At 42.1% G+C, this 21539-nt stretch overlaps 1 protein-coding gene across 2 annotated transcripts in view; it reads right to left on the reverse strand.

Annotated features, from left to right (window-relative positions):
- Positions 1-223: 223 nt before the first annotated feature.
- Positions 224-21539, reverse strand: part of tsc22d3 (TSC22 domain family, member 3) — a 34248-nt gene continuing 12932 nt past the window's right edge. The window contains exons 1-3 of one of the 2 annotated variants that reach the window (XM_018669208.2): positions 3342-3644; positions 2707-2758; positions 224-2026 (exon numbers count right to left, since the gene is read on the reverse strand). In XM_018669208.2, coding sequence (XP_018524724.1) covers positions 1739-2026; positions 2707-2758; positions 3342-3466 — 465 coding nt within the window. In that variant the 5' untranslated portion in view covers positions 3467-3644 and the 3' untranslated portion in view covers positions 224-1738. Of the gene's footprint in view, positions 2027-2706; positions 2759-3341; positions 3645-21539 lie in introns of those variants that run through there. The other variant, XM_018669190.2, reaches the window with a different exon arrangement.

Raw genomic sequence — 21539 nt, forward strand, 5'->3', positions numbered from 1 at the left:
CATTGTGAAATAAACAGCAATAGTTTATAATAGTGACACATTACATATGGTTATTTGGGATAAACTCAAATGCTTGTCTCTAAAAAAAAAACTTAATGTAACTCCACATTCATTACTTATTCCCAAACAATAAACTGTAGGTTTATTGTGTTGATCAGTTCAGCTTCTTATGTACTGTTCATCTGTGCTGGGCATGGAGTGAACAAAAAACAGTGTGTCAGAGTACTGTATTATGTAAACATAAGGTTTATTGCAAATGTGCAGTCGTATCCAAACACCACAGTCAACAACCGTTTCCAGGATACTGTACAGCAACAATACCGTTATCTTTACAAATTACATAGAAACTTTAGCACTAGCTACAAACGAGACTTCTCCCTGTGAAGTTTTACACATGGTCCTGGTTTTGCTCCGCCTCTGTTGTTGTTGGAAAAAAAACAAAACAATAGGCAAAGTCTTTGGTAGCTAGAGAACAACAACAACAGAGTTCAACATGGAAACATGTTCTTCTCTTACTACAGACAGGCACTGTTGTCATGCCATCGTTTTCAAGTTGGCATCTGAGCACTGAACGGACCACATGCTGGATGACGCTGCTAAAGTCTGGAGTGCATGTGCAGCGAGAAATGCAGGGGGTCTGCTTGCTCACCATCTCCACAACATACCTCAGGACGTTTCAGTTTTATGTACACTGTAGTTATCCTTTACTGTGAAGAGCTCCAGGCAAACAAGTTGGGCAGCTACGCCTGTCGCCATAGCATACAAAAAAAAAAAAATCTTTTAAGACCACTGTACAAAGCTCCTATTTTACAACAACTGATTTTTGTTCAGAATCAGAAACAAAAACAGAAGATATAGCAGGATTAATTTCCCCCAGAAGCAGCAAGCCCCAACTGCAGACAACACAGGATTACATTTTCTGAATCATGACAGTATAGTGATCAGTCTACTGCAGCGGTCCACCAGCACTAACAGGCTATGCTGCATTAACCTCCACCTCTCTTGCCTTAGCTTATCCTGTTGATTATTCTTGTTAGGCATGAACAAATGTACATGAACACGAGTAATACATTGTAGGTACAGGAAAAGTCCTGGTGATGCGGCTGAAATGAGTGGCTGAGTGGGAGTCCTTGAAACTTGTACTTTGAGATGGGACAAATCCGCATGATGGGGCTCTCTCTCTCTCTCTCTCTCATCGAGACTTGGGGGAACCAGTCTCGGACCAGGTCTCCTCCAGGCGAGCGAGGGGAGCAAAACTCACCCGCGCCACCCCTACCATCAACACTTTCCGAGTTAGCACCTGCAAGGGCCAGCCCGATCAACACCTCTTCACCCCACCTCTCTGGAGCAAAAGGTGTTTTGTTGGAAGGGTTCGGCCAGACAGGGGAAAACCCCCCACACCCCACCCCTCTGTCTGAAAGCAAGCGCTCTTCAGTGACTAGTCAGCCCTCTCTCTATTCTTAGCGCTTTTGTCTACAAAGAGAGACTACGACAAAGAGTTGGACGGTATCAAGAGGACGGGCCTGACACCGCACCGGTCAGAGCGTTCTTAAGTTCTGTTTTGTGCTTATCAGTGTCAGCAGTTCTTTTGTGTCCCATCGGTCATTTACAGCCCCGATGCTTCACCTTCGTTGTTTTTCGAAGGAGCTCTCGGCGGCGAATTTGTAACACTTTCATTGAAATGGAGGTCCATTACTGTAAGGAGACAGTGGCTCTGCCCGCCCCAAGGCAGAGCCACTTATACAGCAGAGCCAGAGCTGTGGTTGCAGGTCTGCTGTTGCTGCTGCTGCTGCTGCTGCTGCTGCTGCTGCTGGTCCTGGGTCACCTGGGCGCTCTGATTATCCAGGAGCACATCTGTCGGGATGCGAGACTGGAACTTCTCCAGCTGCTCTGGACTGGCCAGGTTCTTCAGCAGGTAGTTCTCCCTCTCGAGCTGGTTGTTCTTCTCCGCCAGCTCTTTGATCTGCTCTTTGAGGATCTCCACCTCCTCACGCACGGCGTACATCAGGTGGTTCTTGACAAGATCCTGCCATAGCAAAGAAGACACAGATTAATTTAGATATAAAAACAGAGCAGTCTTGAAACTTGTATGGCTGATCTGCTTGGTCTGGTGCATGTGCTGGAACAATAATATAATATTTTTTTCTGTTTACTTGCATGAAGCATGCAGTAAAATACACACAATACAACTTTGACTGTGCTGCCAAACTTTTATCAGTCTCTGGTTTTTTTGGACTTCCTGCCATCAACTCTTGCACTTGTTTTGTACTTTGTCACATGAAAAAAACATGTGCTGCTTTCACATAACAGGGAGTTCCCAGTGCACTCACAGAGAGCTGGTTTGGTGCAGAATGCTTTGGGGAAACGGCATTTTGAGGGCGGTCAGTGGATTATAACTGCTCTATACATGCTGATGCACAAATCACTTTCTCTCAGGATAAAGTCTAGTGTTCATAGAGACCATCTGAAAGGGTTTGACACTTGTAATAGAAAATGTGGATCTACTAGTACCCATTCTAAATCATTAGTTATTATAAGGCATTTAGGTACAAGCATCAGGCATCATTGTTACATGCTAATTGTGCATTGTAGAATTCAGTCAATAGGGGTTCGAGCACGCTTTGTTTCAAGGGACATTCATGTACTGTGTGGTGCAGCCTATAGTCATGTCTTTGTCTGGTGTTTGTGTGCGTTATCTCAGCTTACCATCGCCTGCTCAATCTTGTTGTCGATGGCCACAACGCTAGCACCAGAGGCACTGCAGAAGACAAGAGAAAAGGCCATAAGTCAACAGCTCATAGGCAAAACTAATGTTGACTTAAAGTCAACTCATTTCCAGACAATTAACAAAAAGAAACATGTCAGTGCTTTCTGAATTGACTTCTCCACGACAGTGAAACAGAAAGCTTACAGAAGAGAAAGGAAAACCGTTTATCGGGCTGTTATCTATTTTATTTTTTGGTAAGTAGAAACTGCAGGTTGGGAGATAGATTATGGCTTTTATTTAGTCCAACGAGCACAAAGTGCACGAGGCAGTGGCCAAGTGATAGCCCGACACTAAATACCGCAGCGTAGTTATTTGCTCAAAGTCCAAATAAACAGCAACCGAAAGAAGCACAGCTGTGCAGAGAGAATTTTGGGGGCATCTGGTAATAGCAGACAATATGAGACAAACTAGACATTTATTTTGAACCGCGATATGAAAACACAGTATATGGAGGCCTGCAGAAGAATGAGAATACGCTCGAGCTTAGTTCAGTCTATTTAATAATAATAATAATTAAACAGATTTAAGACGAAATACTGAATTCATGCATGTGTCGGCTGTATCGCATATTTACCTGTTGTCAAGTTTGACCGATACAACGTCTCCCCCGAGTAGTGAGGAGAAGAAGGAGATGGAGAAGTTATGCAACTGGTAGACGGCCACCTCCATTGGTGTTTTAGCGAACATCTCCGTGCTCATGTTGAGTACCAGACTCGTTTGGATTATACTTCTCGCCACGTTTGCGACTGGTTTGATCACCTAACTATATATCCGAATTTGTTTCGTCTTTTAGTAGCGATGCACTAACTCGCTGCTTGTCGGCTGAGAGCAAGTGCTGTGTCGTGTGTGAAGCTTCGCCGGTTTTTACAAGCGACTGTCTGATGCTATTTCTGCCACCGGCCGTTATTTGAATGGCTGGCCCCTTGACGTCATCTGACGCGTGCATAAATTAGTCAAACGAGTTGGCGGGTCAGGTTCTATGCTGCCTTTCAGAGCCGTAGGAAAAACTGGATTTAAGAACTGGACCATGTAGGAGTATGATAAACAGGCTACACCCCCACTTCAACTTTTTACATAATAAACCCAGGGAAGGAAAAAACAAAGTGTACTTGATCACGTACTAATATTTAAGTATTCACGAGGCCTGCTAGGCTGTTTTGTGACACTTTTGACTTTTACTCTGTCACTGAGGGGAATGTATTTTTCCTTCTGTGTTGATGCTACTGTACAAAAAAATAGTGTTACATACAGCCATAAAATATGATATAATCACGTGTACAACCATTGAATGCTTCATACTAGCACAGTGCATTATTTCTGCAGGAATTGTTGTATTTTGCTTAAAGAATAATACTGTGAGTTAGTTACACTTTTATTCAATTTTCATTTTAATTATGCCATTTTAGGTGACTTTTATGAGAACGGTTATGAATTCTCTGAAAGTAATCCAAGCTTGTTTGATAGTATTTTAGCTTTATTTTAGTTGTTATTGTATGATTATTACAGTCAGAGGGGCAGCTCTCATACAACCAATCCAAGGCAAAACAACCTTTAGTCATCGGTCAGCTAAAACAATAACTCTGTAATTTTTATTCCTCAGTTCAATGCAAAGTACACCTCTCAAACAGTTAATCCATAAACAAAACATAGGTCACTGGAACAATTAGTTTTAGGTTGCATTTTAGCTTGGTATTTATAAACAAAGGTGCTACTCGAAATAACGAGCTTTCGAGGCGGACTTGAATGCGTCGCTACATCTGCCCCGCTTCTGAACTCCTCTTCTGCCACGACTTGTGCAGTTAACCCACAGACCGAAAGCCATCCGTTCTCATTGCGACAAACATCATAACAACTAAGAGAACATTTGTAACTACACTTGTTGTTCACAAATAAGTTACCCGTGTTGCTAACAGATAAAAACTCAATTTAGTCAGCCGAGACAGCACGAGGTTTTGTCTCATCTGATTTTCACATGAATCACAATTTATCAAACGATTTTAGAGTGTGATGTCTTTAATCAATTATTGTCTCTCCATTTGAAAACCTTTAGAGCCCGATATTGCAATGACAGCAATTACATGTTGTTCTCATCACTGTATTGTTGTTTGTTACAGTACAATCTATAACGGAACGTCCTGAACCATCCGCACATATAGGTAGTGTGCATAAGTACTTTTCCACCCGCTCTCCCGGTAAATTTCCCTTCAGTCTATATCTGAACTCTATCGGCCTCCAGTGGTGAAGCTGTATAATACACCAGACTGCAGGGGACAATATTCAGCTCTGTTCCAGGACACTGTGTTTACCAAGGAATTTTCCATTAACCTTTTCCTGGCTCCATAATTTCACAATTCCAGCAATTCCAGGTTGTCTTTCCTGCCTACAGAACTTACGGAAAAATATGAATGGACTCACATGGGCTCAAGGACATTTATTTAATATTGTCTATATACCACACTGGGCTACTTTATATTTTCTTTCAGTTGTGAACTTTAGTGTAGACTAACTCGATCAAGGATATTTTAAGGTAACACAGACATGTATACCACCACAATTATATTTAGTATAATATCCACTCACTGAGTTGACATTCAGGAATTAGCCCAGCTCCAAAACAGAGGCACTTTTCTCCAGTGTGTGACCTCTTGCACTTCAGATAGTCTTTTGAACTTACATGTGACGCAAGTGCACCGGGCAGCATACAAAGTGTAATAAACAGATTGTGGTAGAAGTTGACCACAGAAGACGCAGAGAAAACATATCTGCTGTCATCTTTTTTTCCCCACAGCCTTTTCCACCGAGAACTGACAGTACTCAGCTGTTATTGAGCAATAGCCCTTGTTTTCACTGAGGCATCCACGCAGGTTTTAATGGCTTGAATGTAATTGCCCAGCGCCTCTCAGCTGTCACATTATGTTCCCTTTTGTTGTTGCAATTATATGATTCAATACTGATAATAAGCCACTTAAATTTCTATTAGAGAGCCTCTGTTGCAAAATAATTTTTCTTCCAAAACACCAGTGACCTGTAGAACATTATCAGCTAATCAAAAAAACCTTTTATGGAACTTCCCTGCTGAGTGGGTCTTACATCCAACACTAGTATTCTTTAAATTTCATTCATACATATCCCATAAATCCATATTTGTTCAGTTCAGTATCTTTTTAAGACTATGTGCTCTATTTTTTTTTTTTATAATAACACAATAAATGATAATGAATAAAGGCCATGCATTTCCATTCAAAACATAGTGAGAAATTGGTTTTCCATACATATTTTCTGTGGGATTGCACTGCATAAGAAAACTGTACATCCATTTAAAATTAGAATAAATGACCCAAGACCCTTACTGATCTCTGTGCAGTAAACCAGATTCTTTGGTGCATGGACAAGGCCTGCCACGTTTTTTGGAGAAAAAGGAGTTCTGTTATGTAACAAAACAATTAGAGTGGAAAGGCTGACTTTTGGTAGGCCTAACAAGGCTAAGCAGAAAGCACATTGACTGGGTATTAGGGCCCATAGTGCCTGTCGTCTCAGATTTCGTGCTGTGACACTACAGCTGCCAGGTTTAATATCAGGCCCTGCTGGTGATGAGGGGCTGAGTTACCTTGCCCCACTGTGATAGTCCCATTTAGGAGGGAGGGGGGGGGAGTCACACCGATTACCTGTGGCTCAGCTGAGATGCACACACAGAAACTGCAGACAGTGGGGAGCCTTTCTGCACCGTTCAACTAAAATACACCTAATGAGCCACAGGCAGTAAGATGATGACAGTGTAAACTAGGATGCTCATAACCTTCCTGCTCTGCCTGCTTCATTCACATTTTAACAACTGCTTCAACACAAATCTTAACAAGTCACAGACATTTACACAAACCTTTTTAGTTTAAATTGTCTGTGTGTTAGTTAACATTTAAGTGCTGCAGATAATGACATATCCTACCTTTTCGAGGAATAAAGTCCCACATATTTCTGTGGAACACTTACTGCCTGACCATGTTTGGCGCATGCCAAATCCAGTGACTCACTCTAAAGCTAGGCGATGGGCCACGGTTTCCATCAGATGTCCCTTGCATAAGATCCAAACGCATTATATAATACTGTGATTCATCAGCACCAAAGGCTGAAGAAGAATGGGACTGAGACAAGCCGTCAGCCGCCCAGCTTTTGTTATGAGCAACCTTTTGGGGATTAAATTTAAGATGTAAACAATACCGCCCAATAAGAAGTGGTGGTGATCAAATCCAAAGGAAAAAAACAATTCTACTGGTTTGAGATCATTTCTTAGTCAAAAATTCTGCTTTTTCTCTTCTTTTTACTGTGTATGTCCCATCTGCACTCACGCAATTGGGAATGCATGGCAAGTATGTGGCCTGAGAATACAGGCCTGCCATAAGCTGCAGCCAGAGGCTGTCTCAGAGGAAGCTGTCAGTGTGGGCAACAGGACTGGTTACAAGCAATGAATACTGAACACCCTACATACACTAGAACAGCCAGAGGCGGTCATTATCACATCAACACTGCAAGTATAATCGCTAACAATGTACATATGAGTGTACTGAATTCACCACTCACCTTTAGCTTGACTTTCAACTACATCATCATTAAGGTTTTTACATCAGAGGAATGGAAATGTGTTGCTACATCATAACATCTCTGTAAACACAGCTGATATAGGGAATAGGTTGCAGTTTCATTTCTTATTGTTTTGCACTCAATTTGGCAACATGGAACATTATGAAAACTGATTCAAATGACTAATGCGACAATGCACTGCATTTGAGTGAACTGTAGTGCAAGCAATTTCATGACAAATACTGCACCCACAGTTCTATGTCATTTAGACACTGACACATCCATCTTCTCCTGAACTATCTTTAATGTGCACACATGTCACTGTCACATGTCACTGTCATGCCAAACATTCACCTCCACACAAGACAAACCCTCTGCCGCCCTCCACTTACCGCCGATCTGGCCTCTTGAACAGACTCGGTGAGTAAGGGGGCGAGTAGCTCATAGCTCTCTCAGGATAGCTGAAGTGCTGGTAGTGACAGCAGAACCTCTGGGGTGGTTCAGCCAGGCGGAGGGCGCACACCGTCCTGGGAGAAGGTGGCTTTGCCCCGACAGAGGCGACTCGGGGGGGACACGTCTGAGACTGTCCCATCTCGGCTTCCAAATGAAGGAGCTGTTCAAGAGGCAGTAGCCCTTTGACTGTTTGCTCACTGTTCTGCTGTTGTTTGTTCTCAACAACTGTGTTCCCACAGCACAAAGAGACAATTGAGCGCTGGCAATACCTCTGGATATGCAGCCATGAACTCTGAGTGCCACGCTCAGACTGGCACTTGTATGATGTGTCTCCAGTTCAGTGGAACACAATGGCCCGAGAGTCACAATGACAATGACAATTTACTGAAATGGCACCAGATGTTTCATCCCGACACTGCCGGAGTGGAGGCAGACCCAGTGCAAAATCTTACTTCACCTGAATGGAACAATCATCATGCCTATCTGCATACCTTTAACCACTGTAATACAGTATGTGTAGTTAAACACATAGCTCAGCCATTGTTCCATGATGTTAAACAAATTTGTTTGGGACTCTCCAAGACACTACAGGAAGCCAAACAGGGGCAAATATCATTTTTGCTAACTTACATGGCCACTTACACGAAATGGTTTTTACACAAATGATTACACAGCTATATTTTATGTAACGTCAAGCTGAGGCAGATGAATTAGTTCGGTGGTATTTTACATAACATTTCAGATTTACGCGTGCAGCCTTCGTAATCCCCTAAACGCTTTTAAAATTCTGATGAAGTGGGTTTGTCAGTCTCAGTAAGTCTCCTTTGTCGTCATGGGTGTAATTAATGCACTAATGTTTGGAGAGCTTTTGCTGCCGGTAAAGGTGTAACAGCAAAAGTAAGCCGCTGTCGCCATCATTAATCATGAGCTGCTTACAAGTTTGACAGCTCTGCATGAACGTCTCACGTCTGTGTCTCTGTTTAATCTATTTTGCTGGCAAGTGGAGGGTTGTGATATTTGATATTGTATACGGATTGTGATTCTCAGACAAAGGTGGTGTAACATGACAGTCACACAAAACCAGTTTTCTGTATGTCGCCTTTGGTTTGTAACATTTGCACACTGGCATTTATCACTAGATAGAACTGAATGCTGTAATTATTGTTTTGTCATGGTATAAATTAACATTGCTTAAGTGTAGGAAGCCTCAAGCAACTGTGTTCTTAATAAATGAAACCAATCAATATCTGTCTGACATGTTAGTCCATAGTAAACCTTTAGACCTAAGAATGTAAATTGGATTAAATTAAAGTCTTAGCAGTGTGTAATTTGATAGTTGTTGTCATAATTTGGCTGAGTGAATTCTTACCACACAGCCACTAAGTCAACAAAATGTCAATTATATTTCCATGCGTGTAGCAGTGGAATTTCAGGTTCACTCAGTTCAGTTTCTAACAATCTCTGATCACAATCTTTATTCAGGGTTGTTTGCTAGGGACGACAGTTCATCTGCCTCTTGCACAGCATCAGCACATGGGATGGATGACTTGTGCTGGGCATGTTTACACCCATCATGTCAGGAGCAATTCATTTATAATCGGGAACATTTAATCCTTTTGTATACAGCTTAGTCAGTCTCACTCAGGTGGAGGGTTTTTCTTTTTTTTTATCCTCCACTGTCTTCAGTTTCATGAGGTTTTACATTGCCTAAAAACACTTAATGTAGTGCTCAGCTTTAGACATACAAATGTATTCATGTATTTTCACAATACTTTGCCTTCGGCAAAGGGACAAGATGGAAGATAGCTGTAACTTTCCCTCTTATGAAACCACAGGATAACATCACATACTGTACACCCATGTTTCTTTACAGTCTGTTGCAAACCAAAGGGAGCTACTTGTTTTTGATGGTCTGCCACACAAGTGATGCCATGTAATTACATGTCCTCTGACAATTATCCTCTCACACACACACGACCAGTAATGTCTGTACAAGTGTGGGTAGACACATCCAGAACAACAGCAGGAGTGATTGACTAGATGATTCATCATCTCATAATGTGGTTTTTTTAGTGATGGCGATTTAATTAACTGAGCCTCAGAAGAAAGGGATCTAATCAATGAGGGATACAAAGAAAAATAAATTAAACTTTTGCTGTCACACCATGCCTTGATGGGAGAGATGTTATAAGTCCTGAATGTATGAAATTACAGTAAAGCCAGGTTGCACGTCTGATTGCAGCTTAGTTTGAGGGCTTTTACGTCACAACATTATGTAATGACGTTAGCATAACTATCAGTCTGAGCTGCTGTGTGAAGCAGTTTTACTAAATGTTAGTTATGAACAAGCTCTTTAATAGGCTGTACTTAGCCACAGAAACATTTTAATTATGATTTCCGTGTTAGGAAACATAAGACCACATCTTCCTCTGTTTTTTTCCCTAAAGGCAGTATGTTTTAAAATCAGCAGGTGTGTATGTGTTTGTTCACATCTGTACCTTTCAGCATCTGTGGGGAATCGTGTTTAACTGATTAGTCCCTTGATAGAGAATCGCCTCTGCTATGTAACATCTGCCGAATGGGTGACAGGGCATCCTTTTTTCATTACCACTAAGAAGACAAGACAACTCCTCATTTGTCTTGTTCCAGTTTCTCAACGCTACACAAGGGTCCACTTTAATGCTTTGATTACCAGAAATTACTACACTTAATTTCAGTTGATATAAAATGATATACAGTTCATCTACAGTAGCCTTCACTGGAACTAATAGCAGTGTACAACAGGATAAGCAACACTGAAGCAAATGGTGCTGCGCAGTATATTGCAGTTAACAAGCTTGGGGACTCTGCAGCATCTGGCACCAGCCGGTGATTCAGCAGAAGTTCAGACAGCCTCAGGCCATAATGTAAAGATTTACCTTGTGTTCTAATGGGGGAGAATTTCCTGGCTAAATTTACTGTAAAAATACTGAAATAGAGCAGAGTCCCAGAGGAGTGTGTGGGGTGGGGGTGGGTGGGGTGTGGCAACTTGTCAGGCCACATACATCCCCCAACCCAACATCCCCCACCCCAAAAAGAAATAACAGTATGTTCTAGTCCATAGCCCATAGGATTCCCATCTGTGTTTTAGTGCAAACATGTGTACACATGAGAACACACACACACACTCAGTGTGGTCTCCTCTGAAAGATAAGGGATTAAACTCTTAGGGTTTGGATGCAGTTAAGTGAGCTCACTAATGGCTCCGTGGATACTCAACAAAAGGTCAAAGGTTGTAGACTCAATTGGCCATGCAGTGTTAAGTAGCAGTGAACTTTGTTATTAGCTATGTCAAAGCCCTTTGACTTGTCACTGGGCCGCCTATTTTACCACACACTTTTATGAGAGAGCTTTTGGGTTGTTCATAATCTTGTCTGTTATGGTGTACGTATGCACACACACCACCAAAAATCTGTTTGAGTTTCTGACCCAAAATATTGTGTATTTCTGAATTCAAAATGTAAGATTAAGCTTCTTGTTCATGCTGCCTTTACTTAATACAAAGCATGAATAGTGATATTTAAATGCTACATCCAAAACAAGTGGCAATTGCTGCCACTTTGCATGGCACATGTGATAAATAAACTGTTGGGTGGATCATGTCCAAGAACAAAAGGTTAGAGTTCAGTGCCATCTGTCTATATTCATCTGCCTATGTTACTTCAGTGTACTGTATACCTCAGCTGTCCGAGCTGGTGTGCTTGTGTGTGTCTATAATCTGAGTTGCCTTCAGCCACGGAATGTTGACATTGGACTAATGGGTACACGCTGCTCTGAAATCCATCACAAGACTGTCCTGACGCCGAGAAATGGAAATCCACAGTATGTGCTGTGAAACTGATTGATACACATAGATTGGTTCATGAGGCAAAGCAACAGGCTCTGCCACGCTATCAGCTCGAAGCTGACAGGTTTTAGTTTCATTGCAAACTGTGTCATCTATTGGGCTAAAATGCACTACAATGATAACATCAATAAGTCATTACAAAAACCTGGGCAGTGCATGTTTATCATAAGCAAAAGTGCTGCCACTGAGAACACAGCAATCTGTGCTGTGAGTAAATGGATCTGATAAATGATGGCTGAGAGCACCCACTTAACTGCTGCATGAGTTTTTCAAGAATATGACAGGGAAAATCAAAGACTTATGAAATGGTGACTGAGTGAGCAAGAATATCTTTCAGTGGAAAACAACCGAGCGAGGAATGGCAAGAAGAAGTGGGGTCTTCATGACAAATAATAAGCAATTTTACTAATTTGTTTGTACTGGGGAAAAAAAGGAAAATCGACTTGTGCAGCCATTTGTTCAAGTTATACAAGAAAGAACCATGATGATTAAACTCCTTTTCTTCTTTACCTGCACAAAAAAATCCTTATTCAATTTTTCTTCACATAAGCATCCCCCACTCTAATTTTACCACCTTCTTCTTTCAAGCCATTCCTCCCTGCCATCTTTGCCTCTTCCCATTTCCCCAGTCTCCTCATCCTTCTCCAGCCATGTATCTGGCTGAGCTTGCAGCTGCGTGACCCAAGTCACCGTCAACTGGGACGACACTGGAGGGAGTCGGGCCCCTCGATGAGCTGTCCCCCCACCCAGTGCGTGTGTTTGTGTGTTTGCGCGTGTTTTTGTTTGCCTGTGTGCACGCTGCTGCATGCGGTTGGCCGCACGCTCGCATACGTGCAGGGCTCAAGCACATCATCCGGGCCCTCGTCAGCACGGTCTGGATTTAACTGGATGATGGGGCACCCTGCTAACTCTTCGCTGTCGGTGTCATCCAAACACTGAGTCGTTCCCACAGACTCCAGCGGCCTTCTCAGCTGAGCATTAAAGCTAATCTTTTGTCACCTGTGAGATGACAATGGAGCAATGACTAAGTTCCCAGGGATAATTTGAGACAAGTCATTAGCGGTCACTGTAGCTGAAATCTGTCAGTAGAACCATAAATCATTCATGCAATAACTATTGTTGATCATCAGAAGTAACTTTCTTGTGAAATCCCTTGCAAAACCTCAGTGTTTTTTTAAAGCAAAGTATGTCTATGGCCTTCAAGTCTGCATTTCTACAAAGTTAACTCATATTAGCCTGAGGAAGTTTCATCAGCCTGCCTTCCACTGAATTCCCTCAAGCCAAACAAATCATCTTATTCTCCTTCAACAAGACCACAGGAATGACTCAGATCATAATTCAATCAGCTTTTCCTCTTTCCACACGACACACACCAACTAAAAGAAGAGAGCTGTAAATCTAATTGGTGATGATAGAATAACATGCAACTGATCTGAGCTGGGGTGGTATATGTACAGCAATTACATTTATGGAACCAGGCTGAAATATATACAAATACAGAGGAGGTGAGACCATGTAACTCACATTTATATGTTGGCTTACTTTAATCAAATTGGGAACTGGACCATTTACATGTAGTATACATATGGTGCGGTAAAACATCTATAGGCACACATACAGGCTATTTATGTGTGCCTGTAGCTATCTAAGTGTCCAAAGAAGGAATAGGAAAATGAATAGGAACAGGACATAGAGCTCTTCTTAGTGTTGAATGCTCTTCAGTGGTCACTCCAGGGATCTTTTTTTAACTTGAGGCAGCACTATTGAAAACTTGGATTGATTGCCACAGACTCGGCATCTGTGCAACCGTCCATTAAGCTATGCTGTGTTCATATGTAAATATGCACATAAATTTAGCCAAGTAGTACAGTTGTATCAAAACCATTCACAGGCCACTTTTACTTTCTCTCAAAGGGGAACCTGATATAGCCCAAAGTGCAGCTGTGAAGTGGTGCAACAGGGAACTTATGTATATTCAGCACCTTGTATAACTCTCACTTCTGAATAACACCATGTATTAAAACCATTCAACTTTGCAGTGTGAAAAAGCACAGGGGGCAGAGAGGTCCATGCGGTCCCACAGAGATACAGCGTGGATCACATGCGAACAGAGAGGAGAGAACACAATGTTTCCTCAGCCTGTCCCGTGTGGTGAGGATCCCCTACTGATAGGGGGGGTGGGGGGAGACGGGGCCCGAGACAGATGAGGACGAGGGCCAGATGTGCTGGGCTCCCGCGTTCTTAAAAGGAAACATGTTGCAGTTTAATAGAAGAATGCTTCGAGAGATGCTAACGAGGAAAGTGCAATTAAAGGTGGCCACATCTCCTTCAGGAGCAAAACTTAAATGTATATCCAGCTGTCAGCCAGCCGCATGAAAACTGTAAAACAAATATGTTCACATATTACATCATCATTCTCGCTGCCAAATTCTGGAAAGTTAATGAGGACTTATTAGTGTTAATTACAACGCACTTTAAAAAGAAAAAAGTAAGAGCAGTAATTGCAGCCTTGAAGATGCTTTATCTCCTTTGTTAAATCCCTGATAAGGTCTTAAACTAAAGTATTTAAAGTATAAGAGGGTTGAATAATGTAATAACATTACATCACTTGGTTGATGTTTTAACTGATGGCATGACAAACATTAAGTTTTTATAGTCTCCATATACTTCACTTACATCATACTTTAGGCATGCCTGAAAAATCATTTGATCAATTGATAACATGCAGTTATGCAACAACCTATGTAGCTCCCTGTGAGTGGTATGTAACAGTATATCTGTCACTGCACAGACAGTTTATATAAGTCTGATTCAGCTGTGGAGATGCCTACACAGTTATTGATTAACTAAGAATCATTCTTGCCTCCTCTCTGCCGTGCTGCTGAATTGCAGCTACAGCATGTATGTCTTTACAAACCATTTGAAAAGCAGGTAACCCGTATCCTGATGTTCAAACCCACTCTATACTATACTGTATGTTATATTTATTAGGTGAGGTTAGAGTTATGTCTCACCTAATGAAACAACTGTTTAACAGGAGTTAAACAAAGTTTTCCCTACACTTTGAAGACAAAACAAACCTCAAATGGCTGATATCAGTCCAGCAGGATTTATAGTGTAACACAAGAGCACTATTTCAGGATGTGACTAAGCCAGGGGAAGGATCAGCATCAAAAGCTGCTGTGTGATCCAAATAAACTGGGAACATGTTGATATCCAGCACTGTGCAGGCGCTGGGAGAGGTTGTTTGGGAGTTTACAGGAACCCCAGCCTATCCTGCCTTCAAAAAGCCTTAAGGCCTGCCCCTCAGACAAAGACGCAAGTCTTGCAGGCTTCACTGATTGGTCATTTTAGGGTTTTTTTCTCCCTCTTCTTGGTCACAGTCCATTTGTAGACGTGCAGCAGGGTCGTGGAGAAAGGAAGAGATAAGAAGTTGACTTTGGGGTATTTGGTGACACTGCTGAATTCAGAAAAAAACGCCTTACCTTACACTTTAAATAATGTGGATAAAATAAATATATAAGCACCTACAGCTGTCAGTGTTAGTGTGACAAAACAAATGAGGAGCGCTTGTCGAGAACACCTCTCAGCAACAGCTCATTGAGCATGCTGCGCTGTAATGAATGCAAATGTTTGAACTAATACGGTGTAGCTGCCGGAAATTACACTAATGGTGTGACTACCTCGTATTTCAAAAAGCCAGAGTGGTTTTGAACAACTGCAAAACTGCTCTGAGGTTGGGACAAGTTTCACAGGGAATATTTTGTCGGTTGTGGATGTGAACGACTCCTATTGAGTATCCATCACAGTTTGATTTTCAAAAATAATAAAATATTCTCTTTAAATTTGAGGACTTAGGAGGGGATGATTGTCTGGCAGCAAAGTTGAGGTTCAAGCTCTCTTCCCAGAAACAAACAGGAAATACTTCCACTTGAAGTGACTCTTGAACTTGGAACTGGTCAAAGCACACGAGACAAACCCTGTTTCTGAGATGTCATTTTCCTGGTGTTGTAGCTGCACAGAGGAGTGAGTAAACACGATCTGCCGTACCTAGTCGTTGTATAAAGGCGAGGGTAAACATTGTCGGCTGTACTGGCCCGCTTCCAGCGTGTACCCAAAAGGTCCAAAGTTCACTTATGAAACCGCAGGAACACTCTCATATCTGCTTCGCACGCACGCATCACACTGGTGCGCGATCACACTCCCGTGCAAGCAACAAGGTATGCATTCAAGCGTGGATGACAACAACACTGAGAGATTCATACCTGTCTGCATGTATGCATGCAAAAAGAAATGCACATTGTGACACGTAGACACAGATACACAGGAATGGCTACATATATGCTCACAAATTTAAGATCACAGACATATGCAGAAAAAGCTCAGACATAAAAGCATAAAAGCAAGCACACACAAGTACTACACACTCTGTTTTTGTCTCTGTCTGGACATGTAGATTAACAGCGTTTGGCAGGCGACCGCTCACATTCTTAGGACACAGAAATAGAGAAATTCGTTTAACAACTTGACACATTTCTTAGGCCTGGGCTCTTTTCTACACTGGCTTAAATACACGTTAGAAAGAAATGCTCTTGGAGATTTAAGGATTAAGACTGCCAGAAACTGAGATCTAGGAAAAATGGCAAACTCGATTCTGAAAATGTCACTCTCTGGCTTCAATCAAAATTAAAAAAAAAAAACATTTTGAAAGTGCATGATAAAAGGACAAGAAGACAATGATGGCAACGTTTGAGATTTACTGGAAAGAAATCTTGATGGTGACGTAAAATCTCTAATCAGATCTGGCCTCTGCCAGCAAGGAGAAGTGCGTAAGAGCTCTTTATTGTTTTGAAGATGGGCAGATTTGCCCACGCAAGCGCTGTTTTAGAGCCAGTAAGCTGTCACCTTATCTTCATGCCCAAATGGCAGTGTTCAGACATTGATGGACGAGGTTCCCACCAGCGCTGCGGCTTTGTGTCAGCACGGCAAGGTGGCGAGGAAGGAACACATGGCAGCAAAGTGAAAGTTTAAAATGCAAATACTGGTTAATAACGTCGACTTATGTGCCCTACAGCACATTAAGAAAGACTGGGAGAGGTCAGGGAGGTCAAACATTGTTCTCCAGAGCAGCAAGGTTGTCTTTGGCTTCGGCCCTGTAATAACACGAGAGCAGGCTGCAGCGCATCATGAAATAGGAGAAATATGCCCGGTTTAGCTTTGTTGTTACAGAATTCTTTGCACAGGTACGTGCCAGCATGTTTATCAGAGACAGCTAGAGCTATATTGTAATATATGTTCTTTAATTAAAACAAGTATTTTGTGACAATATGTTTAAAGAATGTGACCAAGTTTATTATTCAAGCATCTGGCCTCCTTTGTTATTACAGTAAATTACCATATGAATTGTAAATGAAACTACTGTCAGTTAAGCTATATAGGCTACATAGAGGAACTATTTCGGGATTTGCAGAACTGAAACAAAATCGGGTGTTTCGCAGTTTCCCACACCCACTGGATAACTCCTGACCCGTACACACAGACCAAGCACATGCATGCAGTTGAAAAACAGCAAGTTATTATCTTTGTTTTACAGCCTATGTGACTGATCTGTCTTCTTCACACCAGTTTAATGACTGTGGTGTTCTTTCTTGGTAAGACTGTAATTATAGTCCAACCGCAAAGGGAGGAGCACGGTGTGACGCCTGCAAGGTAGCTGTCAAACTTTACAACATGGACACCCCCTCCATACAAATCACAATAGCAATAATGCCCAGTGATTTTTTTTGTAAATATGTTTATTAGAGTATCTTGCTTGTGACTGGTTGATTTAGCTGCTGTGTCTTGTCTGCCACCTTGTGCACAGTCGTTTGTCCTGCTGTCTGGGATGCTCGCTCCCTCTTTCCTCCTCCTCTTCTTCTTCTCTGTAAGTGTTGCGCACCTCCTCCTCTAGCAGCTATTGTTATTCCCGTCTCTGAGCAGTAAATCCTCTCTGACTGGCATGCTTTGGGACAGCCTAACCTCGACTCGTTCCTCGAGGTAATTATCCTGTCTCTGACCTGTCTTGTCGCAGTCCTACTTGTTGTCTGGTACACATTCACATATTTTTGACCTATTTTTTGCTGTTGCGCCATACGCAACGGGGAGGAGGCGAGAGAGCGCGAGGCCGCGTCTTGTACATGTAATTGTCAACTGTATTTAGATGCAAGGTGGGAGAGGTCACAGTGAAACTGCAGCCTCACGCACAGTGAACTTAGATACTTGTGTTTACTCTGCAAGTGTACCGTGTCTGGGCTGTATTCCAGACTAAAGGTGAATACACAGCGATGCTGCCTGGTCATGCCCTTCCTTCCTGTTGTTTAAAGCATAAAACCAAAAAATTTTGGAAGGGAACATCTGCTATCTGTTGCTGTGCTGAAAGCAGAGGACAAATTAGGCCATTACACACATCATGAAGCAAATGTGTATTTGTACTGCTGTGTACTGCTCAGAGAATGACCTTTTGTGTGACATGGCCCGTGCATACACATAGAAACATTCAGTATGTATGTGTGTCAGCATATATCGTAAATGACCATGTTCAGGCAGATTAAACACTTTTTGACACACCCATCAAGGAAGTGTCGCAAGATATGCACATTTCCTTTAACACTGACGTACAGTGAACCACATTTTGAGGCAATATTGCCTCTGTTTAGCTTAAAGGGCACTGTGATGACAAATGATATGCCTATAACATTTCTCGTTGTTGTGATTTCTATTGTCTCCCTGCTCTCCTATTAAAGCTGTCTGCCTATATGAAAAGAAAAATAACAATCAGGACTAAGTTGCAGAGCAGACAGATGCGAATTAGCGCAATAAGAAGAATCCGTGGTATCACCTTTCATCGGAGCACAGTTCGCCAGATACTCTGTGTCTGCACCCCCGAGGACAGCCCCTTGCTTTGTATCAAAGAATAAGCAGAGAGCTACCAAACACCAAAACAGGAAAATGCAAAAATGAGGAAGAGAAAGGGAGAGGAGGAGAGAGAGGGAGGGAGGAGAGGGCTTTCACAGCTGTTGTTAGGCAGTGTTTCCTCTGATAGGAGGCTTTGGCTGTACTCCCAGTTCTTTAGGTAAACTGTCAAAAAAACATAGTTACCTTGAGATATGAGGGGGGCATGCTGGTTTGTTTGTGAAAGAAAAGGTAAGATAGAGTCTTAATATGACAAAAACGTCAAATCTAAATGCTAAAATGATGCACTTTTCGCTCTGTGTTTATGCAATCTGCAAGCACTTTACCCAACATTGTGTTTGACCCTTTCCCCTGACTGGGTTGGGAAAACACTGCCACACATGACCTGATGAGACCTCAAACCTCAGAGACACACAACCTTAAGGGCACAAAATATTAGTTCATGACAACAGTATACAGGATAACAAAAGGACACCATCATTAAGCACCGTATTCTAACTCTGTGAGAGATAAATAATAGCTCGGTATGCCAGATCAAACCCCCACCTGTGTTTATAAGATGACTAATCCGAAAACTTGTTCAGGAGGATGTTGTGCACGGGTAACAGTGCAGACATCTGCAAAACTTGTTAGCCTCTTATCATGGGATCAAGATGATAAGCAGAATCTTAAGTCTTTAATCTGTCCCACTGCACGTCTCATTGTGTTTGCGACAGCAGGTGCCGTGGACTGTTTAGACTATAACCGCAGGCCAGGAGTTTTTTTTACCAATTAACGCACTCTTGTTTTTGACATTATGGCCTTGGACAATGTGGAAATCCGTTCTAAATACAAATCAAAGAAAGTTAGCGGAGAGAGAATATGAGAACATGTGATGTAGCAAGTATGGATGAGTCTAGTTCCAGTCTCACAGCGACAATTTAAGAAGAAAAATATGACAGTTACAAGGTAATTAATTCATTTTAAGATATCTACAACAGTGTTTTGGAACTGCTTTTTTCATAATCTTAAGGTGGAGAGTCCCAAAAGACTTGGATACACTCTAAATGCTTGCTGCGTGTTGACCATTCTAATTGAGGCACTGCACTCGTTTCCATCTGTTTCAATAAAATGCAAATGCCAGTTAGGATGCCAACATGAGAGGGAAAATGAGAGACGGGTCCTGGGAGAGGTGCTCAGCGATGCTGTTTTCAGTGCGATGGCCTAGATATATTATTGCCACTTAATATTGCAAGAAAAAGAAAACACTCACGGGACGAGAACTGCTGTGTCTGAATCTGATATCTCCTTCTAGAGAGCTTATTTGAATATGAAAAGCAGGAAGTGTCCTGCTTGTCTTTCAGTTTTTTCTTTTCTTTTATATCCACCCCTTGCTGGCTGTCATAGAATAACAGCGAGGGACTTTGTTTTTTTTTCAGGGTGGTTCTCTGAATTTCCCACTGATACAAGCTGCTACAATAGCATCCTTTCCCTCCAGAGGAAATGGGAAGTGGACCCATGAATAAGAAGAGCCCTAGAAACACACCAAACCGCTCGCTCTAGCCACTAAATGGATCATGTAATGTCATGTTTCATTCCAATCCGGACTGATGGTTCCGCTGACAAAATCCTGGAAAAAGGCATGGGTGGATTGCCAGTGTTTTGCCAACATTTCCACACTGTTGTGTCTGTATGTTTGTTATGTAACCTCTGGTGAGAACAGGACACCGTCTTGGAATCATGAGGAGCACTCAGCCATTGTAAGGCTACAGATTATTCATGGTTGGAGTGTTAGAACATTCACCTGTCCACCTCAAGTCAGCCCTCATCACACACATGTCAACTGGAAATTGGGTTTACCCTCATCCATGTATGTGTACGTGTAAGACGCTGTGTTCCATGATAGCCTACCTATAATGTACAATCAAAAATGCTGGATAACATCGCTATTTTGTTTTATGTATGTAAGAAAGTCTGTGGTTGAAATTGAAAACAAAGCCTTAAATTTATTGGCTTTATTGAATCGATATGTCTTTCATGCGTGCGGCTCCACAATTTTTTTCAGATGCCTACATGAACCCTCCTAGCCAGTGTATGCTAAATAAGCCACAACAGTTGTTTTAACTTTACACTCTGGCCTCAGAAACCTGACGGCTCATCAACATCATGAAAAGAAAGCAAAGTTTTGTAACAGCTTTATTCTATATACGAGCTTTTCCCTCCCACACATCATGACCCAGCATACAAGGATAGCCTACAGCAAAGCGGCGCTTAAATTAAGCTAAACAAACCTGAGGGTGATGGATCAGTAAAAACACAGGGGTCAGGCAGAGCAAGTGTGTGGAAAGAACAGCTGGAAATGTGTAGGAGAAGGAGAGAAAAGAGTCATGCACCACCACAGATGACTATGATTTCCTGTTGAATTCCTGTAGATGTGAGCCTCTACTTTGGCAGCATGGAGAAGGATTTAAAAGTGAACCAGTCCCTAAAAAGAATTCCAAATTAAAAAGGTGGCTCCATTTTTTTTTTCATTGCCTCCAATATATAACCCATTTGTTGCTTAGAGTACATCCATGTTTTTTTTTCCTTTTGGAATCCACTTAATCTGTACAGCCAGAAACTCTACCCTCTTGACTTGTTTAAAGTGACCTTTGCGAAACACCAAGCTACGACTTTATAGATGAAGAGTGGGTCAACGATCAGTCTTCCTGCTCAGCTCGAGCTCGGCAAAAGACACTCATGACCCCAACTAACTTCCACACCGTCAGCTCACAAGTACCAAAAGGTCACGACCTCAAGTGTTACGTAAATTCCCCCTTATTTCACTCTCCCTCCCTCAGCCAGAGCGCCGAAGGCTCCACTTCCCCTTATATGACACCTTGCATTCAGGGCTAGGAATAAATAGGTCTTTGTGTGTGTTGCGGCCCC

Source organism: Lates calcarifer, linkage group LG8 (assembly GCF_001640805.2).
Source record: "Lates calcarifer isolate ASB-BC8 linkage group LG8, TLL_Latcal_v3, whole genome shotgun sequence".
Classification (NCBI taxonomy): domain Eukaryota; kingdom Metazoa; phylum Chordata; class Actinopteri; family Centropomidae; genus Lates; species Lates calcarifer.